Source organism: Lynx canadensis, chromosome D3 (assembly GCF_007474595.2).
Source record: "Lynx canadensis isolate LIC74 chromosome D3, mLynCan4.pri.v2, whole genome shotgun sequence".
Taxonomy (NCBI): domain Eukaryota; kingdom Metazoa; phylum Chordata; class Mammalia; order Carnivora; family Felidae; genus Lynx; species Lynx canadensis.
Genome location: NC_044314.2, coordinates 45,865,946 through 45,887,742, shown reverse-complemented (window position 1 = coordinate 45,887,742; position 21,797 = coordinate 45,865,946). Strand labels below are relative to the sequence as shown.

The 21,797-nt window shown below is 38.6% G+C and overlaps 1 protein-coding gene across 1 annotated transcript in view; it reads left to right on the top strand.

The window, feature by feature from the left end:
* The first annotated feature begins 3,798 nt into the window (after nt 1-3,798).
* Nucleotides 3,799-21,797, top strand: part of TAF4B (TATA-box binding protein associated factor 4b) — a 124,944-nt gene continuing 106,945 nt past the window's right edge. The window contains exons 1-3 of the mRNA XM_030336514.1: nt 3,799-4,633; nt 17,869-18,014; nt 20,133-20,240. Coding sequence (XP_030192374.1) covers nt 4,291-4,633; nt 17,869-18,014; nt 20,133-20,240 — 597 coding nt within the window. The 5' untranslated portion in view covers nt 3,799-4,290. The remainder of the gene's footprint in view (nt 4,634-17,868; nt 18,015-20,132; nt 20,241-21,797) is intronic.

The following is a 21,797-nucleotide window of genomic DNA, read 5'->3' as shown; positions in this document are numbered from 1 at the left end:
TTTTTTTTTTCAACGTTTATTTATTTTTGGGACAGAGAGAGACAGAGCATGAACGGGGGAGGGGCAGAGAGAGAGGGAGACACAGAATCGGAAACAGGCTCCAGGCTCTGAGCCATCAGCCCAGAGCCCGACGCGGGGCTCGAACTCATGGACCGCAAGATCGTGACCTGGCTGAAGTCGGACGCTTAACCGACTGCACCACCCAGGCGCCCCTAAATGTTTTTTTATGTAAAAGCACAGATACTGGACCTGATTCAAGGTTCAGAACTTGAGGCCATTTGTTTCTGACTCAGTTTGAAGCTGAGGCCATCACCATCTTAGCCAAATAGTTAGGTTTTCTCAGGCAGATTTTTCAGCTGATTTCATTTCACAGATAAAGGCTTCCTGTTTAAAATCTACAGAGTAGTAAGCTTTTTTTTTTTTTTTTAAGATTTAATTTTAAGTAATCTCTGTACCCAACATGGGGCTCAAACTTACAACCCCAAGATTAAGAGTTGCATTTTCCTTTTTTTTTTTTTTTTTAGCTTTTTAGAAGTTTATTTATTTTTTGAGAGAGAGAGAGACAGAGCAGGAAAGGAGTAGAGAAAGAGGGAGAGAGAGAGGATCCCAAGCAGGCTCCACACTGTCAGCACAGAGCCAATGTGGGGCCTGAACTCACAAACCGTAAGGTCATGACCTGGGCCAAAATCAATAGTCAGACGCCTAACCATCTAACCGACTGAACTGCCCAGGTGTCCCAAGAGTTGCATTTTTGGAAGAGACTGTAGGCATATGGAAAATCAGAAGGATAATAAGAGTAATTTTCATTGTCCACCCAATAATCATACCCTTAGCCTTTGGTTTTGCCCAAATTTAAGTGTGTGTGTATATGTGTGTAAAATAGTGAAATAATGGAAATTTAAATTCTGTATTTGTTCACAGTTTTGTTTCATTACCTGAATTGATGATCAGAGTATCTGGACAATTGACTTAGTCCCTCATTTACAAGGTGGTCTGAATGTTTGTGTCTCCCCAAAATTCATATGTTGAAAGCCCAATTCCCAAATGTGATGGTATTAACTAGGTGGGGCCTTTGGGAGTTGCTTAAATCATGAAGGTGGGACCCTCATGAATGGGATTTGTACCTTATGTAAGAGGCTCCAGAGAGAGTCTTTGTTCCTTCCTGGATGTGAGGATGTAGGGAGAAGTCTGTGATCTGGAAGACAGCCCTCACCCGACCATCCTGGCACCCTGATCTGAGATTTCCAGCTTCCAAAACAATGAGCAATAAGTTTCTGCCGTTTGTAAGCCACCCATCACCTAATCCCCCTATGTGAAGGAGATTAAGAGGTACAAATATCCAGGGGTGCCTCGTTAGTTCAGTCTGTTAAGTGTTGAACTCTTTCAGCTCAGGTTGTGATCTCACAGTTTGTGAGTTTGAGCCCTTTGTCGGGCTCTGCACTGACAGCATGGAGCCTGCTTGGGATTCTCTCTTTCTCTCTCTCTCTCTCTCTCTCTCTCTCTCTCTCTCAAAATAAATAAATAAAAAGGTACAAACATCCAGTTACAAAATAAATAAATCATAAGTCATAGGGATGTAATATACAGCATAGGGAACAGTCAATAATGTTACAATAACTTTGTATAGTAACAATAACTAGATCTATCTAGGTGATCATTTCATAATGTATAAAGATACTAAATCGCTATGTCATATACCTGAAACTAATATAATATTATGTATCAATTTTAATTCAATTAAAAAAAAAGCCACCAATCTGTGATATTTTGTTACAGCAGCCCGAATGGACTAAGACAGAAGGTAAATGAATAAGTATTTTCAACAGCCTTAATTTTACAAATATTTTAACAGATAGACAAAATAAAATCAAGGTATAATCCTCCCCTGCATTTTTTTCTTTTCTTACATAAATAGATAAAATGCATTTTGCTTCCTATGTATGCTGCATTAATAGAAGTTTCTATAGAAAGGAAATGTAGTAAACATAATTATTACTAAACTCCAGATTCAGGACGGTAGTTACCTGTGCTGGGTAAGAAGTATATTCTTTGTAACTAGAATATTAGAGTTCCCATCAATGACACAAATAATGAAGCAAATATAAACAAGTATAACAAAATGTTCAAGGTCACTTAAAGAGAAAGTGTACTTCCTCAGCCAAGCTTCTTTGTAACTTGATTGAGGTTATTTACATATCTAAACAAAGTATGTGAGTTGGGGGTGGGGTCTAATGAAAGTTTGGAAAGGGAGAGTCATTAGAGCAAACTCTGAGTCTTCTGCGAGTATTTACTGAATTATACTGTAAGGAGAAAAAACAAGGCTAAACAATTTGCCCAGCTAGTAAAAAAGCAGATCTAAGATTCGAATCCATGAGACCATTTTGCTTCACTGAAAATGTTGCATAGATCTATTTAATATTTACTAAACACCTTTTATGTGCAAGGCATTTTGCAAGGGCAGAGTGCATATATATGATGAATCAGATATTTGTGGAGATATAGAAAGAGATGTACTTTGCTTTCATACAGACTGTTTTGAATCCCAGATTCTTAGAAAATTAGTCTTTTAACTGCAGTTTTTAAGTTAGGACACTGAAGTGGTTGTTTCAAAAAAGAAAAAAGAAAAAAGAGAAAGAAACAAGAAAATGTATCTATTAGTGACCAGCACACAAGAGGCCCTCGATAAATTTAGTTTTCCTCTCCCCAATTCCACTATAAATTTTCTGGAAGCTATGTGATCAAGTAAGTCTTCATGGAATGGGGAAGTTTGTAAATGATTTGAACCATAAGATGGGTTCTTGATTTGGACTGGTTGAGATGGCAGAAACAGCAAATGTAGTGAAGTGTGAGGGCTGTGAGTAGATCTTGTCCACTGGAGTACACAGGGAGAGAGAAAACCAGAAGCTGTAAAGGTCAGGTTGCCTGCCTACTTGCAAAATCTCCTTCCGTATAGTGTTGGGTCCTACAAACGTAGTATTATGACAAAAGCCTGAAATCAAGGCATCTTCTCTGACTAGATCTCTAAAAAGCAAGTTTCTCTGTATATTGGGCTTTATTGATTCATTTAACAAACACTCTACACTTTTTCAAATAATATCTAAGATTGCAGTTAAGATCTAATTGCTCGAATCTGAGGATGTGGTAATCATAAGACATTGTCCCAGTTTTCAAGGAGAAAATGTTTACGTGTGTATAACAATTTAAATACGTTTAGAGGTGACAGACATCAATAGCCGCACAAAGGAAGAAAAAGATTTTCCCTTGGGGCAGGCAGTTCAGCTCTAAAGTCATATGAAAATAGACATATTTTACAGACTATAAAATTAGACGCCATTCTTACATATTTAAAAGAAAGAAAAGGACAATTTTTCACAATGTCAACTGTAACTCTCGTTTGGCGACGCTGTAGGGCAAAGCCCGCAGAAAAACAGAGGAAGCGTGATTAAGTCTTACTGAGTTAAACCGCTCTCCGAAACCAGTCCGCCACATTTTTCCTTAAAAAAGTAGAAGCGTGTAGAAATTACACTCCTGGCTTTTAAAGGAACATACAACTGGGAATACCAAGAACAGGAACGCGAATGTCGCAGTTCTCCAAGTGCGGCCCGCCCCTCCCACGCGGTAGATTTTTGGCAACTTGACCCACCTTCCTCCTGATTCTGGGGGAAGATTCTAACGCCCTCTGGAGGCGTCCCTAGTGACGTCACGAGCGCGATTCCAGTATGTGGCCAATCACAGAGCCGGATTCCGGGGGAAGCCCGGGGCGGCGGCGGCGGCCTGTGCGCGTGCGCGAGGTCTCCGCGTGGCTATATAAACATGGCTGGCGTGGCCGCGCGGTGGGGCCACGCCGAGTGTGTGTAGGGGGCTTTGGGGCGCTCCGGGTTTGTAGTTTTTAAATTTCTGGCGGGGGATCTGGGGCGCAGAGTTTTTCTGGGTGGTGGGAGCCGAAGTGACGCCCTTCCGGGAACCGCGCAGCCGGGCTCCGCTGTAGCGGGACCCGAGGCTGAGGCGCCGGGCTGAGCCGGCGCACGTGTGAGCTCCCCGGAGGAAGCGGCGAGCGGCCGGGCAGATGTTGCTGCAGCCGGGGCCGCACTAACCAGAGGGAGGTCTGGGACGCGCGGGTCTGTGTCCAGCCGGTGTCCGTCACTGACTTCTGTGTCGCGGCCCCTGCGCCTCTCCCTAGCGATGCTGTGGAGCCGGAACTGCTCTGGAGTCGGCTGCAGCTTGTCAAGCCTCCCTTCGCCTCTGCTCCCGGAACGGCAGCGTCGCAGCTGCCGCTGATCCACCTGGGGGATGCCCGCGGGTCTCACGGAACCGGCCGGCGCCGCTCCTCCCGCCGGTGTGAGCGCCTCCGGGACCGTGACCATGGCCCCCGCTGGGACTCTCCCTGTGCGGGTGGAGAGCACTCCGGTGGCCTTGGGCGCCGTGACTAAGGCTCCTGTCAGTGTCTGTGTGGAGTCCACGGTGTCCCAGCCCCTGCGGCCCCCCGTGGGGACCCTGGTGACCAAAGTGGCTTCTGTCAGCGCTCTTCCCAAACTCAGCAGCGGTCCTCCGCTGCCTGCTCCTCAGATAGTCGCTGTGAAAGCCCCCAACACCACAACAATCCAGTTGCCTGCTAATTTGCAGCTTCCTCCAGGTATGTCGATCACCTTTTCCAGCTTTTCCAGCCAGTGGTGACACGGGAAACGTCGCAGCTCCGGATTGTGCCTTCATGCTGTTAGCTTTAAAAAACTCAGCTAAGAGAACCTTTCATAATCGACTTTGCAGGGCAGTGATTTGGCTTTACAACTGATATAGCCTCTTTGAGTCATTACTGCACAGTTTTTCTTTCCATATTTAAGGAAAGAATCTTTTCACCTAAGTGACACAGTGAAAGCTGGAACAGTATATTCAGGAGGACCTTTGAGGCACTAGCTCCTAGGTGGGGGAAGATAGAATATAACTAAAGTTTATTTTCATATGCAGAAGAGACCAATTTATATATCTACATGCTTAGATAACCATATCTTTTTTTTTTTTTAAAGTTTAAGTTCTTGTGTGTTAAGACTAAAAGAGGATTTTAAATTTTAAGCTAGCTAAAATAAGTTCACTGCTTTTCTGGTACCAGAAATGAATAATGCTGCTTCCCTCACAATCTTTAGATGTGTGATGGTTGTAGTTTTCAGTTAGAAGATTACCACTCATTCCCAGCAAATGCCAGAGTTGACCGATCAGAGGCATGCGATTCTTAAATCTGAAGCAGTGTGTGAATGCTGCAGTTAGCCTGTGACCACTTTTTATGGAAGGGTCTACATGTTTGGGCTGTTTTTCATGATTTACGTAAAGATTTTGCTTTGTGACTCTTCAGCATATTGGTAAATTTGAGTGTTCTGCTTTCTTTCCTCAACTGACGGTGTCTTGGAGTTTTCAGTCGGGAAAAAAGGCACATCTCACATTTCTTTGGAGTGAACTCTTCTCGTAATTATATTGTCTTCTGTTTATTTTATTAGTAGTATTTGGATCTCAGACCTGCAAAGATGGTATAGGAGTGAAGCATGTGATTCAAAATTTCAGTATCCCCAGCAAAATGATAGGGGCTCTTTTGTAGCCAATGTTCTATTTGATCAAGAATGTTGTGGAAAGATCATGTTCTTCACTTTTGATGAAGTTCTGTTTCAGTTTTGTATTCTACAAGATATATATATTTAAGGCTATGCCGTGTATGCCACTGGATACATTTTCTGCCGGTTCTAAATTGTCATCCTGCATATACTTGTAAAGTACTTAATGAATGTGTTTGAATGAAATCACCTCCTAATTTGTTAAAAACTAAATTCTTGTCAGTGAAGATTGTTTAGAAACAGTCAAAAAAGTATTAAAATAGAGGAACTGTCAAGAGTGAAAACTTGCTGGTAAGTGGAAACTAATCAGTAATCACTGGTATACGTGCTATACACACTTTCATATTTATATTCTTTTTGTTGGTCATAATAGGTACCAAATAAGGAAAGGTTTCTAAGCGTAAATAATTTGTCCAATGCCAGACACCTCATGGGTGTCAGAGGGAATTTGAATCCAGGTCTGTTTACTCTTTTTTTTTTTTTTTTTTTAATGTTTATTTATTTTTGAGACAGAGAGAGACAGAGCATGAGCGGGGGAGGGTCAGAGAGAGGGAGACACAGAATCCGAAGCAGGCTCCAGGCTCTGAGCCATCAGCACAGAGCCCGATGCGGGTCTCAAACTCACAGACTGTGAGATCATGACCTGAGCCGAAGTCGGCCGCTTAACCGACTGAGCCACCCAGGCGCCCTGGGTCTGTTTACTCTTTACACACTATGCTTACCATTTGGTGTGTGTGTAGACTATGCCTAATTGAGTATCAGAGCTAAGAGTGACAGAATTTTAGAGCCTAATCTTTTGTACACAAAGAAACCAAAACTGAAACTTACCAGAGCTGCATAGCCATAAACCAAGACCACAACCTAGGTGTGCACTACAGTAAAAACACTTTAGGCTATTGACCATGGAGAAACTTCCACTACAGAGGACATAAACTGCCTTTAGGAATTGTTATTTACAGAGGAGGTGGGAAGATGCTTTGAAGAGCAGCTTTTTGGAATTTCAGCTGGTGGGTGGCAGAAAAGCATACTAACATTTGTGCTCTCGTTAGTGCACAGTAAGATAACCAATAGTTGAGGAATGAAATGAAAACACAGTAAAAGTTATGAGTCTTGTACTATTTCTTTTATATCCTGAGGATTAGCAATTGATTACTCAGGGATGCTTAAGACATATAGAAGTCCACTCTTCTTTTTCCAAGATAATGAATACTTTAAGTATTTCATTTCTGTTTACTTCAGCATTTTCTCAATGAACAGAACTGGTTTTTAAAAATATATGTATGCACCACAAGTTTTTCTAGGGAGCAGGGGCTGGAAATAAAAAGGGGAGGCATTGTGAGGAAATGAAAGAAGCTGTAGCAAAGCTCTGAAAATTATTCTGTTGAATGTTTTTGGTAATTTCTTTGGTCTTCTTGGTCTTCTCTTTTTTGAACATGTGGGATTTTAGGCCAGACTGTGGCTCTTTCTGTTTTTGGTATTCTGTGTCTCTTCTGTCACTTGTTTGAGAATGATGATCAAGGATTTGGTTGCTTCTGTTAGGTCATAAACTGTGGTAGATTCTGTTTGACGGTCGTACTGTACAGAAGTTAGTGAAAGTAACTTGTAAAATGCTTCAGGTCTTTTTTCATCACCTCCTTCATGCTGAGACATGGCATAGGATTTGGATCTTAGATTCCTGAACCAGTTACTGGAAAAGCTAGTGCTTCTTGTTTCTACCCTGGCTTCATCAAAAGGATATTACATGAGGGTAGGGACTCTTGGCTTTATTATCCAGGGTATTGCATGACGGTAGGGACCCTGACTTTATTATCCAGCACCTAGCTAAGTTCCTTGCTCAGAGGAGGCTGGAGAATTTGAATGCACATATTAGTATATGTGGAGAGATCAGAGGGCAATAGGGCTGCAACCCCTAAGGGGTTCCAAGGGCCATTACACATACCAGTGTATTTTATTCTTGATTGCTTTGCTTATTCTGCTTATAAAAGTGACATATGTTCTTGTAAAAAAAAAAAAAAAAAGCAATACTGAAGTGTAATACACCCTTCACCAGAGTATTACTATTAACAATTTGTTATCCTTTTCATGTTAGTACGTATAAATCTCCCTCATTTTTAAAAAAATTCCTTAGTAGTCCATTGTATCAAAGTACCATCATTTTTTGACCACTCTCCTGTTCCTAGACATCGATATTGTTTGCACTACTTTCTGTTATTATAAATGATGCTATAATAAACATTTTTGCGCAGTTCTATAAATGTGTATTTTAAAGAATAAATTGCTAGAAGTGGAATTGCTGGTTCAAAAGGTAATCTTTTAATAGGATTACCAAATTTTTATCCCCAGAAAATTGTTCAAATGCGTAATCAACAATGTTAATACTTAATTTTAAAAGGGTACCTATGGAATCCAATAGTGATTTTCCGGACTTAACTTTAATTAACGTTAATGAAAGATGAGCCCTATAATTGAGTGGAGAGAGATAGACTTTAAATGTAGAAAAATGTGGCTGGATGATAATGTTATAGATTTTTTTACTTACTGAATAACTGTGCCCAAGAGGGCTCTTGTTTTTGTGAAGTAAAGTAAGTATATAGTATACGATAGCTGGGAAGGTGTAGTTCAGGGCCACAGAGTAAGGAATAAGTGTGCTGATCAAATTTGTAGATAACAAGGGGCTTGGAGAGTTAGCCTTTGTGGAAAGTAGTAAAGTGTAGCAATATAGGGCAGAACATTGGCCTTGGAATCAGACCTGGATTTGAATCCCAGCTCTACCACCTATTAGCTTTGTGATCTTGGGCAAGTTTATTAACCTCATCCTCAATATCAGTTTTCTTATGTCTAAAATTGGATCATACCTTCTTCACAGAAGTATCATATGGATTAATAACTAAGATAAGTATATAGGTCTACATGTTGCAGAACTCTAGGGAACACCATTTGTGTGGAATACAGAGTTGCATAGCAGGCATGTCTGGAGTATTTAAGGTACCTGTATAGCAGTTGGCTATAGGTACTCTGGGCACTGTTGATCTAATACGTGTGACATCCACCAAATTCACTGTAATTTAAGAGGTTGGATTTCTGGGTGGCTCAGTTGGTTAAGCATCCGACTCTTAATCTCAACTCAGTTATTGATCTCAGAGTCATGAGTTCAAGCCCTGCATTGGTCTCCATGCAAAAAGATGGATTTTGAAATAACCTCAATGTCTATGTGTCCCCATTTTTATATGTTTGTTATAGACAATTTGGAAAATACTGAAAAATTATCCTCAGATATTTTAAGTGTATCTTTTAGTCTCTCTCCTTTTTTTATGTAAACTTTATGGAGCTACAGTTTTTTACATGTACATTTATTTTAAAATGGAAACCATTTACAGTAAGTTTTGAAAAATTTGACAAAGGTATAGCCACCATTCCAAGATATAGAACATTTCACTCCCCTAAAGCTTTTAGTTTCTTTGAGAAAAAAATGTATGTGTGCTTCCTCTAATTTTACATAATTGGGATTCTATTGTATAATTTTTATATCCTGCTTTTCACTTATCATTATATAGTGACTATTTGTATTTTATAACCTCAGAAACTTAATTTTAATGGGTGTGTAATCCATTATTTAACATTTTCTCTATTCATTTAGGTTGCTTATGCTTTTTTTGTTTAAAAAGTTATTTATAGGGGCATCTGGGTAGCTCAGTTGGTTAAGCATCTGACTTCAGCTCAGGTCATAATCTTCCAATCATGGGTTCAAGCACTGCATCGAGCTCTGTGCTGACAGCTCAGAGCCTGGAGCCAACTTCTGATTCTGTGTCTCCCTTTCTGTCTACCCCTCTCCCACTTGTTCGTTCTCTCTCTCTCTCAAAAATAAATAAACATTAAAAAAAACTAAAAAGAAACATTAAAAAAAGAAAATTACTTACAAATAAAAGTATATCAAATGTTCTGTATTTAGATTGTGGTGTGTGTGTTGATTATTTTCTTGGGACAGATAATAAGAACTTTGGAATTTCCGGATCAAGGAAATAAGAGTGCTTTAAAGTTATTCATATATTTTTTTAACTTATATATGTCAGTGTTAAGTATATGCTAGGTTCTATGCTCATTACCATGAATGCAGTGGTAAATAAGGTAGACACAGTTCTTCTCCTGAAAATCAGATAGAGTCTGAGAATTTCCATAGATTATTCCAGGCTTAATTTTTCTCCAACAGTATTATTTTTGTAAACTAATACGTGCACATATAAAAACAAATATGACAAGTTAAAAAAAAGTAAAATCACCTGGAAACATCCTACTTTTAAAAGGTGAAATTTAGTAAAGGTAAATAGAAGTTCTGTTTTGACAAATCAACGGTGTAAATGGAGGATAGAGGAGATGTGCCATAACTGATAGTAGAATCTGGGATAAAAACTTACTGATTGATTTTAATTTTTTCTTTTACTCACTCAAAGAATTATTAGACTGAGAGAGAAATTTAAGTGACTTTAAGCTCAATAAGGGAAACTGATTTGAAAAATTAAAGGAATTGGGGCCATGGTGCCTGAGCAAGAATACAACTTTGGGTATGTTTAGCTGCCTTTAAGTGTTCAAAGTACTGTCCTATGGTAATGAAAGTAAGCTTATTTTGTGAGATTGCACAAGGGAACATCCTATCTCTGAATATTAATGGGAAGAATATTTTGATTCCATATTAAGGAATAACTTTGTATTTCTAATCTACTTGTGAAGCAGGGGCATTTATACCTCTCTACCTTCCTAATTCTGGACTTATTTCAATAGAGACTAGAAGGTCACCAGTCAGGCAGTTATGTATAGATGTGAAGTTATAATAGATGAATTCTAAAGTTTTTCTGATTCTTAAATTTGGATGGGCCTGCTATTCTTTCAGTATTTACTATTTACCATTGCTGGGAATATGGACAAATTAGAACCACCATCTGGATCAACTTGCAACCAAGACAAAATAGGAAAGGCAACTTGGCATATAATAGTTCACTGGGCAGATGAATAGAGTATGTTAAATTATGTACCAGATAGAAGGTGGATACCAGACCACTTTACACTTTTTTTTAATTTTTTTTTTTTTTTTTTTTAGCGTTTATTTATTATTGACAGGCAGACACAGAGCGTGAGCAGGGGAGGGGTGGAGAGAAGGGGAGACACAGAATCCGAAGTAGGCTCTAGGCTCTGAGCTGTCAGCACAGAGCCTGACGCAGGGTTCGAACTCACAAACTGCGAGATCATGACCTGAGCTGAAGTTAATCACTTAACCAACTGAGCCACCCAGGCGCCCCTACACTTTAATATCTTAATATTTTTAGAGGAAAGGTGCTCTGTAACCTAATGTGTAATTAAAATTTTTTAACATTTCTGTAGGATAAGTAGGCAAAACTGTGTATCCTTTTATGTTTGGAAAATGAATCATATTTATTAGGATTTTTTTTTTTTTTTTAAATTTTTTTTTTTTTCAACGTTTATTTATTTTTGGGACAGAGAGAGACAGAGCATGAACGGGGGAGGGGCAGAGAGAGAGGGAGACACAGAATCGGAAACAGGCTCCAGGCTCTGAGCCATCAGCCCAGAGCCCGACGCGGGGCTCGAACTCACGGACCGTGAGATCGTGACCTGGCTGAAGTCGGACGCTTAACCGACTGCGCCACCCAGGCGCCCCCATATTTATTAGGATTTGATTCAGAGGCTTGGTAGGTGGTTTTCACAAAAGAGACTAATGTTCAGTTTCCTTTGTATGTTTTTAAGTGCGTTTCACTAGGTTGTTGCTCATTGGAATTGGACTTTTGGGATAAACACTTCAGTCAGAAGAGCGTTGACTTTAGATGAGCTCTTGTTATTTTATTCTCAGTATTGTCTGTCTGCAGCTATTCTAATATTACTTCCTACTGCTGTTTTGAGTACTTACTAGAAGAAAAGTTTGTATTGTAGACCTTTTGACATTAATAACAACTACTACAATTGATAACTTTAAAATTCAAAAGTCTGCTCAAAAGTATTGTCTTATTTAATCCCCTTTAATGATCCTACAAGGTAAGTAGTAAGTCTCTTGATCCACAAATATGAAGTGTCCATTTATTTAGGTCTTTTTTTTTTTTTTTAATGTGTATTTATTTGAGAGAGAAAATGAGTGAGGGAGGAGCAGAGAGAGAGGGAGACATAGAATCAGAAGCAGGCTCCAGGCTCGAGCTCTCAGCACAGAGACCAATGAGGGGCTTGAACTCACGAACCGTGATATCATGACCTGAGCCGAAGTGGGACACTTAACTGACTGAGCCACTTGATTTATTTAGGTCTTTAATTTCCTTCAACAGCATTTTGTAGTTTCTAGGGGCACCTGGGTGGCTCAGTTGGTTAAGTGTCCCACTCTTGATTTCACCTCAGATCATGATCTCAGGGTCATAAGATCCAACCCCCCACCCCTGCTCCAGGCTCCACCAGTAAGTGTAGATACTGCTGAAGAGTCTCTCTCCACCCATCCCCTGCTCACGTGTCAACGCCCTCTATTTCTCTCTCAAAAAAAATTTAAATAGCTTTGTGTAGTTTCCAGAGTATTGGTGTTATACTTACTTTGTTAAACTTGCCAGTATATTACTCTTTTTGGTGCTATTGTAAATGAAATTGTTTTCTTTGTTCCGTTTAGTCATTCATTGCAACTGTATATAAAAATACAGCTGATTTTTATATATTCTGTATCCTGCTGCCTAGCTGAACTTGTTTATTGGTTTTAATATTTTTTCATGGATTTATAGGATATCTGTATATAAGATTGTATTATCTGTGAATGGATAATTTTACTTCTTTCTTTGGATGCCTTTTATTTCATTTTCTTGCTTAATTGCCCTGGTTAGAACTCTGAATACAAGGTGGAATAGAAGCAGTGATTGCAGGTATCCTTGTCTCATTCCTCATCAGTAATCTTTGTCTTGTTCCTAATCTTCAAGGGAAATCATTTAGTCCTTCACCATGACATATGATGTTAGGTGTGAGTCTTTTATAGATCTCTTTTATCAGTTTGAGGAGGTTTGCTTTTATTCCTATTTTATTGAGTGTTTTCATCATGATAAAAGGGGTGTTAGATTTTGTCAAATGCTTTTTCTGCATCTGTTGAGATGATCATGTGGTTTTGTCCTATTTTGATAGGTTGTTTTGTAGTAACTTTTTTATGTTAGACCAGCCTTATGCAGTGAGATAGATATTACGTGATATTACTTTTTTGTGCTACTGGATTCAGTTTGCTAGCACTTTGTTGGAAATTTTTGTATCTATATTCATAAGACATATTGGTCTCTGTTTTCTTGTGATGACCTTGTCTAGTTTGGGTATCATGGTAATACCCACCTTGCAGAATGAGTTGAGACATGCTTCGTTCTTTTCTACTTTTTTGGAAGAGTTTGTGAATGATTTGTATCAAGTTTTCCTTGGATTTTTGATAGACTTCACCAGTGAAGCCATCTGGACCTGGGCGTATCTTGTGGACACTTTTTGATTAATAATTAAATTCATTTGTTGGACGTATTCAGGTTGCCTATTTTCTTAAGTCAGTTATAGTAGTTTTTGTTTTTAGGAGTTTGCCTATTTCATGTATGTCATCTAATTTATGGATTTACAGTTGCTTACAGTATTCCTTTATCCATCTTTCTATAAGACTAATAGTAATATCCTCTTTTTTTTTTTTTTTTTTTTCCATTCTTGGTTTTAGTAGTTTGAGCAGTCTGGTAAAGGTTTTTCAGTTTTGTTGGTCTTTTCCCAGAACCAACTTTTGCTTTTCTTTTTCTCCTTTGTTTTTATACTCTATTTAATTCTGCTTTAATCTTCATTGTTTTCTTTTTATCTGCTTGCTTTAGTTTTTATTTTGCTGCCCCCCCAACCCTGTATCTTAAGATGGAAGTTTAAGTTATTGATTTGAATCTTTTTTCTTTTTAAATACCATCATTTATAACTATAAATGTCCCACTAAACCCTGCTTTAGCTGCATTCTATAAATTTTGGTATATTATGTCTTTATTTTTACTCCTTTCATAGTATTTTCCAATTTCCCTTATGATTTCTTCATTGACCAACTGATTACTTAGAAGTAATTAATTTCTAAATATTTGTGAATTCCCTCAATTTCTTTTTGTTACTGATTTCAAATTTCATTCCATTGTAGTTGGAGACTATACATTGTATGATTTTAGTCTTTTTAAATTTATTGGAGCTTATTTTATGTCCTAACATTGAGAATGTTCCATGTGCACTTATGGAGAATGCTGTTGTTGGGTGGAGTATTCTATGGATGTGTTTGGTTGGTTGGTTTATAGTATTGATCAAGTATTTGATTTCCTTGTTGATTTCTATATAGTTGTCTATCCGTTGTGGAAAGTGGGGTATTGAAATCTCTCAACTATTATCATTGAATTTCTGTTTTTCACTTCACTTATGTCAGCTTTTGCTTTGTATATTTTTGGCTTTGTTTTTGGGTACATATTAATATTCCTGACCCATTGGGTGTTACATCAGTTATAAAATGCCCCTCTTTATCTCTAGTAACATACTTAGTCTATTTTGTCTAATATTGGTCTGACCACTCTAGTTTTCTTATGATTGCTGTTGTATATCTTTTTTTTTTTAAGTTTATTTATTTTGAGAAAGAGAATATGAGCAGGGGAGGAGCAGAGAGAGAGAGAGAGAGAGAGAGAGAGAGAGAGAATTCCAAGAATTCCACTATCCGTGCAGAGCCTGATATGGGACTCGAACTCACGAACCATGAGGTCATGACTTGAGCCGAAATCATGACAATATAAATGTATGTTAATTCTGCTTTCTTCTCTTAATTTAAAAAATTGTTTAAAAACCAGTTGTATAGAACAGTATGTATATAATTATATTGTTGGGCCTATACCATTAAAATAATATATTTGTGAATAACAACAGAAAGTGAGTAGGAGTAAAGTTGTATTGCACTAAGGAAATTACCTTAGATGAAATCTCAAATCCATAGGAACAAATGAAGAAAACCAGAAATGGCGAATGCAAAAGTAATGAAACAAATGCTACAAATACATCCTTTGCTCCTTTCTTCTGTCAGTTTCTTTAAAAACCATACAGTTACATTATGTGATAATAACAAGGTATTGTTGGGTTTCTAATATATCTAGATACAATATATAGAACAATAATAGCACAAAAATAAAAGTGAGAGGAAAATGAGCTAAATAGGAGAAATGTTTCTATATCTCACCCAAATAAGTTAATACAGACGTGAAATAAATTCTAATACGATATATATTGCAAACTCTATTGTAGCCTATAGAACCTCTAAATATATGTATTGAAAAATTATAAAGAAATTTAAGTGTTACACTAGAAAATATTCACTTAATGCAGATGAAATCAGGGGAAAAAAAGAGAGAAACAAAAAGGAGAGGAAATATACAGAAACAAAAATAAATGGCACACCTAAACCCAACTATATATCATGCAATGTGAATGGTCTAAATAATTCAATCAAAAGGCAAAAATGTCTGGGCTCCTGGGTGGCTCAGTCAGCCACTATTTCTTTGAATGTTTTTCTGTTTCTTTACCTCTCTCTCTTTATGTTTCTCTTGTTCTCCCTCTCTGGTACTCACATTATGCCCATGTTGTGGTGCCTATCAGTGTTCCACATTTCTCTGAGGCTCTGTTCATTTTTCTTTATTCTTTTTTCCTCTCCTTTCTTTGGATTTAATAATCTGTTGATCTATCTTCAAGTTCACTGATCTTTCTTCTACTTACTCAGTTTCACTGTCAAACCCCTCTAGTGAATTTTTTGTTATTGTGTTTTTTAACTACAGAAGTTATTTTTTATGGTACCTATCTCTCTAGGGATAGTCTCTATTTGGTGATCTCATCATACCTTCCTTTGCTTTTTTAAGATGGTTTCCTTTTGTCTTTTGAACAAATATATGATGTTTACTTTGAAGTTTCTGTTGTTAGATCTAACATCTAGTCTCTCTTGTGGGTGGTTTCTGTTGCTTTGCCTTTTTTTCCTGTGTGTCACACTTTTCTTTTTCTTTGCATGTACTGTAATTTGCTATTCAAAAGTAATATATTGTAGCAACTCTGGGTACTGTCCCCTATTCCCTTGAGTGTATTATTGTTTGGCTAGATTATTTTAGTGAAATCTATTTTCCCTACAATGGGAAGCCTCTGATGTTGCACCTCAGAGGGCACAGCCTTGGTTGTAGCAGGGCTCTCTCTGACTTTCTCTGAATCCTGTTTAGCTGTGCCTCTCTGTTGATAACCATACCTAGCTATTAAGCTCTTTTGGTTGCCAGCCAATTGCCCTATTTTTTTCAACAATGCCCTAGAGCCTAGCTTGCTCCACAGTCTGATCCAATTAAATTTAGGCTCCTTTACTGGTTAATTTTTTAGGTTTATTGTTACACGTTTGTTCTGACATCAGGAAGACCCTTCTTAGTTATCTCTTTATGTGGTTCTCTCTGGTAAACTAGAGCTAGGCCTGTTGCCTATCTTGTATGGGTCATGAAGCTACCATCCTTCTTTTAATTGTTTATTGTATTTGAGAGTGCTCTTACCTTTGAGTTTGTTGAAATAAAGTCAGCTTCTCTGGGGAGATATTTGGAGTGGGGACCAGGACTGTGGCATACTTCTCTCTGGGCAATATCCCTGCTTTAGGAGTGGGGTACTAGGCATGGGTGGTAGCCTTTGATCTTACCTGCTTACCTCTCCCAGCATGGAATAACTCCTACAAAATAACTAGGGTGAAGGACACTGGGGTCCAGATATTTTTAGTGTTCCATCCCTGAGGTGTAGAGCCTTCCTTTTATGAGTAGAGATGAGTAAAAGAAGAAGCCTGGAAACTTTTGGATACACTTATCTCAAATTTGTCCTCTGTTGTATGCAGCTCATTGTGGGGGAGATCAGAAATGCTGGTGGCCTGCTCCTTCCAGGAAGATACCATAGCCTCAACTGGGAGCTTGGGAGAGGAAGAGGCCCTGTGTTGACCACACTGCCTGATGTGAGAAGGAAAAGGGAGCAGGTCATGGTTCAGATGCCACAGATTCTTGCTGTTCTTACTGAGTTTTAGTAAATCCTCTTTAATAATGGTGTAGTCATTTTCTGTATGCCTTCAGGCAATTTCCAAAGACTCTAAATGATGTTTTTAAAAATAATTTTCACCAGTTATGCATGCTTTGCTAGGAGGCAGGTTTGTTGAGCTCTTGATGCTCCCATTCCAGAAATGGGACATCAGCTGTGAATATTCTCGTTTGTGCCTCCTACTGACATGGACAAGAATTTCTTCAGATTAGAAATACTACTGGGTTAGAGAGTACAAATGGGAATCAGTTTGGCACAATCATGTAAAGTTGAACAAAGCAATTCTACCATGTTATATTACCATCATCAGGATGTTAGAGTTCTTGTTGCTGCACATCTAACACTTAATGTTGTCTTTGGACTTCTTAATTTTTGCCCATCTGGGTAGATATAAAGTGATCTCTCACTGTGGTCTTAATTTACCTTTCCCTGTCATTGGCATCTGTGTTTTGTTCATTTTTGATATTCATTCTTCAAACATAAGTGAACTAAAATTTTTTTTTCCATTTGGTAGTTTGTTTTTTTGCTTGGTAGTGTCTTTTGGTAAACAAAAGTTTTTTTTTGGTATAGTAGAATGTGTCAAATTTATTTAAGAAAGTCTCCCTATCCCAAGTTCAGAAAGATAATGTTGTATATTATCTAAGAGTTTCAAAGGTTTTACTTTTTGCCTTTGTATTCTTAATGCCCTAGGGGTTTTGTGTGTGGTATGACACTTTTAATCTTTTCCATGTAAATAACTAATTGACCCAACCTTGCTTATTGAGTGGTCTGCTCTTTTCCTCACTAATCTGCAGTGCCTCTTAGGAAAATTTGATATGACATATCTGCCTGAGCCTATTTTGGAATTCTCTAATTTATTCCATTGGTCACTTTGTGTAGTCTGGTGCCATTACCATATCATCTTACTTACTGTAGTTTTACAGTTTGAAGTCATGAAGAAAAAGTGTTTTGGCTTCTTCAAGAGTATGGGCCTTAGGCTAGGACTTCTAATATTTTAAGTAGCTTTGAGTGAAAACATTTTTCCATATTATTTATGGTAATTAGTGTACATAGAATTTAGTGTGTACTAATCATTTGTTCAGACATTTTACAATATCGAAAGAAATGGTCAGAACACAAAATATATGATGCTTATGTTTTATTTATTAGCTTAGAGGTCATGGTTTTTTTCTTTTAATTCTAGGAACAGTTTTAATCAAAAGTAACAGTGGCCAGTTGATGTTGGTATCTCCTCAGCAAGCTGTGACAAGAGCAGAGACCACTACTAACATAACTTCAAGGCCAGCTATACCAACGAATACTCATACAGTCAAAATCTGTACAGTGCCGGTAATATACCTTAGGGTTTTGGGTTTTTTTTTTTACTCTTGGTTTTCTAGCTCGTATCTTCATGTAAATATATGTGTATTTGTGAATAAAAATAATAGATGATTCTGCTCAACTTTTTGAATTGAGCCACTTTCTTTGTGTTAATCAAGATGTTTGGTTTTGTCACTTGGTAATTGCTAAAATAATAAAGATTCAGTCTTCATACTCAAAGATTTTTATTTCTCAGGGGAATGTTAAAAGGGCTTTTTGCATGTCTAAATGGAAAGAAAATATGCTTCAATTTTAATTTGTGGTAAGACATTAACAGTACAGTTTTATACTATTCATTTGTATCTGTATCTTATGGGAATGACTTCTTAAGAAGTCCGAAATAGTTCATTAATTTAGCGTTGTTAGAAAAGGGTTTATTTTACATACATGGTAATCTTTTTAGGTAACTAACTGAAGCTTATCTTGTGTGGCAGAGGTAAAAAAAAAAAAAAAATACATATATATATGTATATATATATATATACATATATATATGTGTGTGTGTATATCATAGCATCTTTCTCTGGTAAAATAAAAAATGCTGAATGTAGTATAGCATTTTCTTGATGAGTCAGGTTCATCCTAATGAAAGATCGCATAGTGTTCTGTGGTAATATCCTCTGGCAGTCTGTCTGCCACCCTCACCCCCCATTTTGTGCTCTCCTCTAATATTTGATTCTAGGTTCTCATTTTCTATGTTACTGTATCTTTCAATGATAGCTGCTCCTTCCCTCTTTCCTTTCCTTTCCTTTCCTTTTCTTTTCTTTTCTTTTTCCTTTCCTTTCCTTTCCTTTCCTTTCCTTTCCTTTCCTTTTTGTTCTTTCTTTCTTTTTTTTTTTTGAGAAAGAGACAGAGCACAAGTGGGGAAAGGGCAGAGAGAGAGGGAGAAACAGAATCTGAATCAGGCTCCAGGCTCCAGGCTCCAATCTGTCAGCACAGAGCCCAACGTGGGCCTTGAATTCACAAACTGTGAGATCATAACCTGAGCAGAAGTCAGATGCTTAACCTACTGAGCCACCTAGGTGCCCCTGCTCCTTTCTTTTCTAGTTTGCTTTATCTAACTGCTGTGAGTTGAGAAGATAGATTAGCAGACTATTTTAATAATGTTAAATAAGAATCCATATGTTTTTGGGGTGCCTGAGTGGCTCTGCTCTGTTGGTTAAGCATCCAACTCTCAGTTCCGGCGCAGGTCAGGAAATTGATCTCAGGGTCATGAAATTGAGCCTAGAGCCCAGTGCTAGGCTCCCCACTGGGCGTGGAGGCTGCTTAAGATTCTTTCTTTTGGGGCAGCTGGGTGGCTAAGTCCGTTAAGTGTCCGACTTCGGCTCAGGTCATGATGTCATGGTTTGTGAGTTTGAGTCCCGCATCAGGCTCTGTGCTGACAGCTCAGAGCCTGGAGCCTGCTTTAGGTTCTGTTTCTCTCTCTTTGCCCCTCCCTTACTCTCTGTCTGTCTCTCTCAAAAATAAATAAACATTAAAAATTAAAAAAAAAAAAAAGATTCTTTCTTTCTGCCCCTTCCCAACTTGTGTTCTCTCTTAAAAAACAAAAAAAACAAAAAAAAACAACTATATGTTTTCTGTATGAGCCAAAGAGTAAAGTTTAAGATTTTAATGCTAAAAAACTGTGATATTGCTAAATCAGTTGCCTCCTTAAGGAGTATGAAGTAGTGTCAGTTGGCCAGTTGACCAGTTAGGTTCGCAGTGGAGAATATGCTTAAAACCTATAAGGCTATATAAAGCCAGTTATAACAACGGAGTTTGCTGTGGTGAAGTGTTTTAATTTTTTTTTTAATATTTATTTATTTGAGAGAGAGACAGCATGTGTGCGCACAAGTGGGGAAGAGCCAGAGAGACAGGGCAGAAGATCCAAAGCAGGCTCTGAGCTGTCAGCACAGAGCCCGACGTGGGGCTCAAACTCCTGAACCGTGAGATCACGACCTGAGCCAAAGTTGGACATTTAACTGACTGAGCCATCCAGGCACTCTGAAGTGGTTTAATGTTTAATGTTCACCATAGTACTGATTGATTTAAAATTACTAATGCTGATGATTCTGTTATCTCTCTCCCCTCCCCCTCTCACCCCCTTAGAATTCTGGTCCACAGTTAGTTAAGAAAGTGGCAGTGGCACCTGTTAAAAAGTTGGCACAAATAGGAACTACTGTGGTAACCACGGTTCCAAAGCCTTCCTCAGTACAGGTAAGTTGTGACTGACTTGTGACCATGTGTGCACTGCTTATTCTCTCATCTTTATTTAGTTGTTTCCTGCTAGATATGTAGGTTGTCACAACAACTGTGTAACCTTGAGCAATTCAGTGATATTTGGTGACACCAAAGTGGGTGGGAACGGTTGGAGGTGTAGAAACACAGGATAAACATGGTGTGTGCTCTTGGAATATTAATTTTACTTGAATATATTAAATTAATACAAATGCACCCAATAGCTATGTGTGATAGTGTTTAGAAGCAGGAGCTAGGACATCCCCTTTGGTGTAGGGGATACTTATTAGTTATTGATACTTGTGGAAGGGAAGGAGAATAAGACTTTGAACTAGATGTAGGCCCAGTAAAGACTCCATCAATCAGGTGGGGAACATTGGAGCAAATATGGCTTGTCAGAGTTGTCCTACTATGTGCCAGCTTTGGTCAGCTGGGCCTTAATTCCCACTCTGTGATCAGTCATTGGATGTCAGTTCCACAGGGAGAGTTGTGCTATTGGGCAAGATAATTCTCTGTAGTTGAGGCAAACCCTGAAAGAACTGACAGCTGTAGCCTATGTAATAGCATTCCCAACAGCTGGGACAACACAGATGTCCTTGTGATGGTATTGCAAAGTTTACTCCTTGTATCACTGGTATCTACTTCCTTATACATTGTTAGAGACCAGATCTTTTGGAATTCCATTGGGTTTCTTCCTTGGGGAAACAAAGAAGAGGGGTTATAGGATGAACTGCAGTCCTCACTGCTATGGCTGATACTCATCTTCTCCCTCCTTTACTATCCTATCCATTCTAGATTCCCTTCATTCTCAACTAATAACTCTACTGGTCTTGGTAGCTTAACTGGTAGTGGGACCAGATTTTCATCCCTGAGGGATCTGAGGTCTTAATCACTATGCTCTTTTGAGGCAAGAGTTGCTGTACTTGTCCATTTATCATTACAATTGGGCAAGGAAATACCAACAGGCACTTAAGTAGATCCCTTGGATTCACCACACATACTCCTCTCAGTCTGCGTTGTAAGATAGCAACCCTACCTATTCCAGATGTCAGGTCACTTACCCTTGTCATGATAAGCTCTTTACTGATGTTCCCTGGACGTAAGGAACCTGAGGTGCCCAGGAGGCAGGCATGGTGTCTAGTTTATGGGAACTCTTGTTGTGTCCTCTGGTGAAAGTGTGCCCCCTGTGGGCAAAAATGGGAAGCACATGGTCCCCCAGCATGTCTTTGGGAGTCATAAGTGGTTCCATTCATCCCTTTACTCCTTGATTCCTTGATTTTCATGTATTTGTCCTATTGGAGACATAGTACCATAAAGGATTTCTTGATACAGTTAGTATACTTAGTCTTGGGGGATGGAATTCGATCATCATTGAGTATTGCCTCTGAGTTTGCACTTCACCTGTGCCTTCTGCAGGCTGTTCTAATACTTTACTAGGATGCCAGCTTTTAGGTCATGCCCCCCCCCCCCCCAGACAATCATAATCAGTGCCAGTGCAGTCTTGCAAAGCATGGAAATACCATGGGCTGGTCTAGA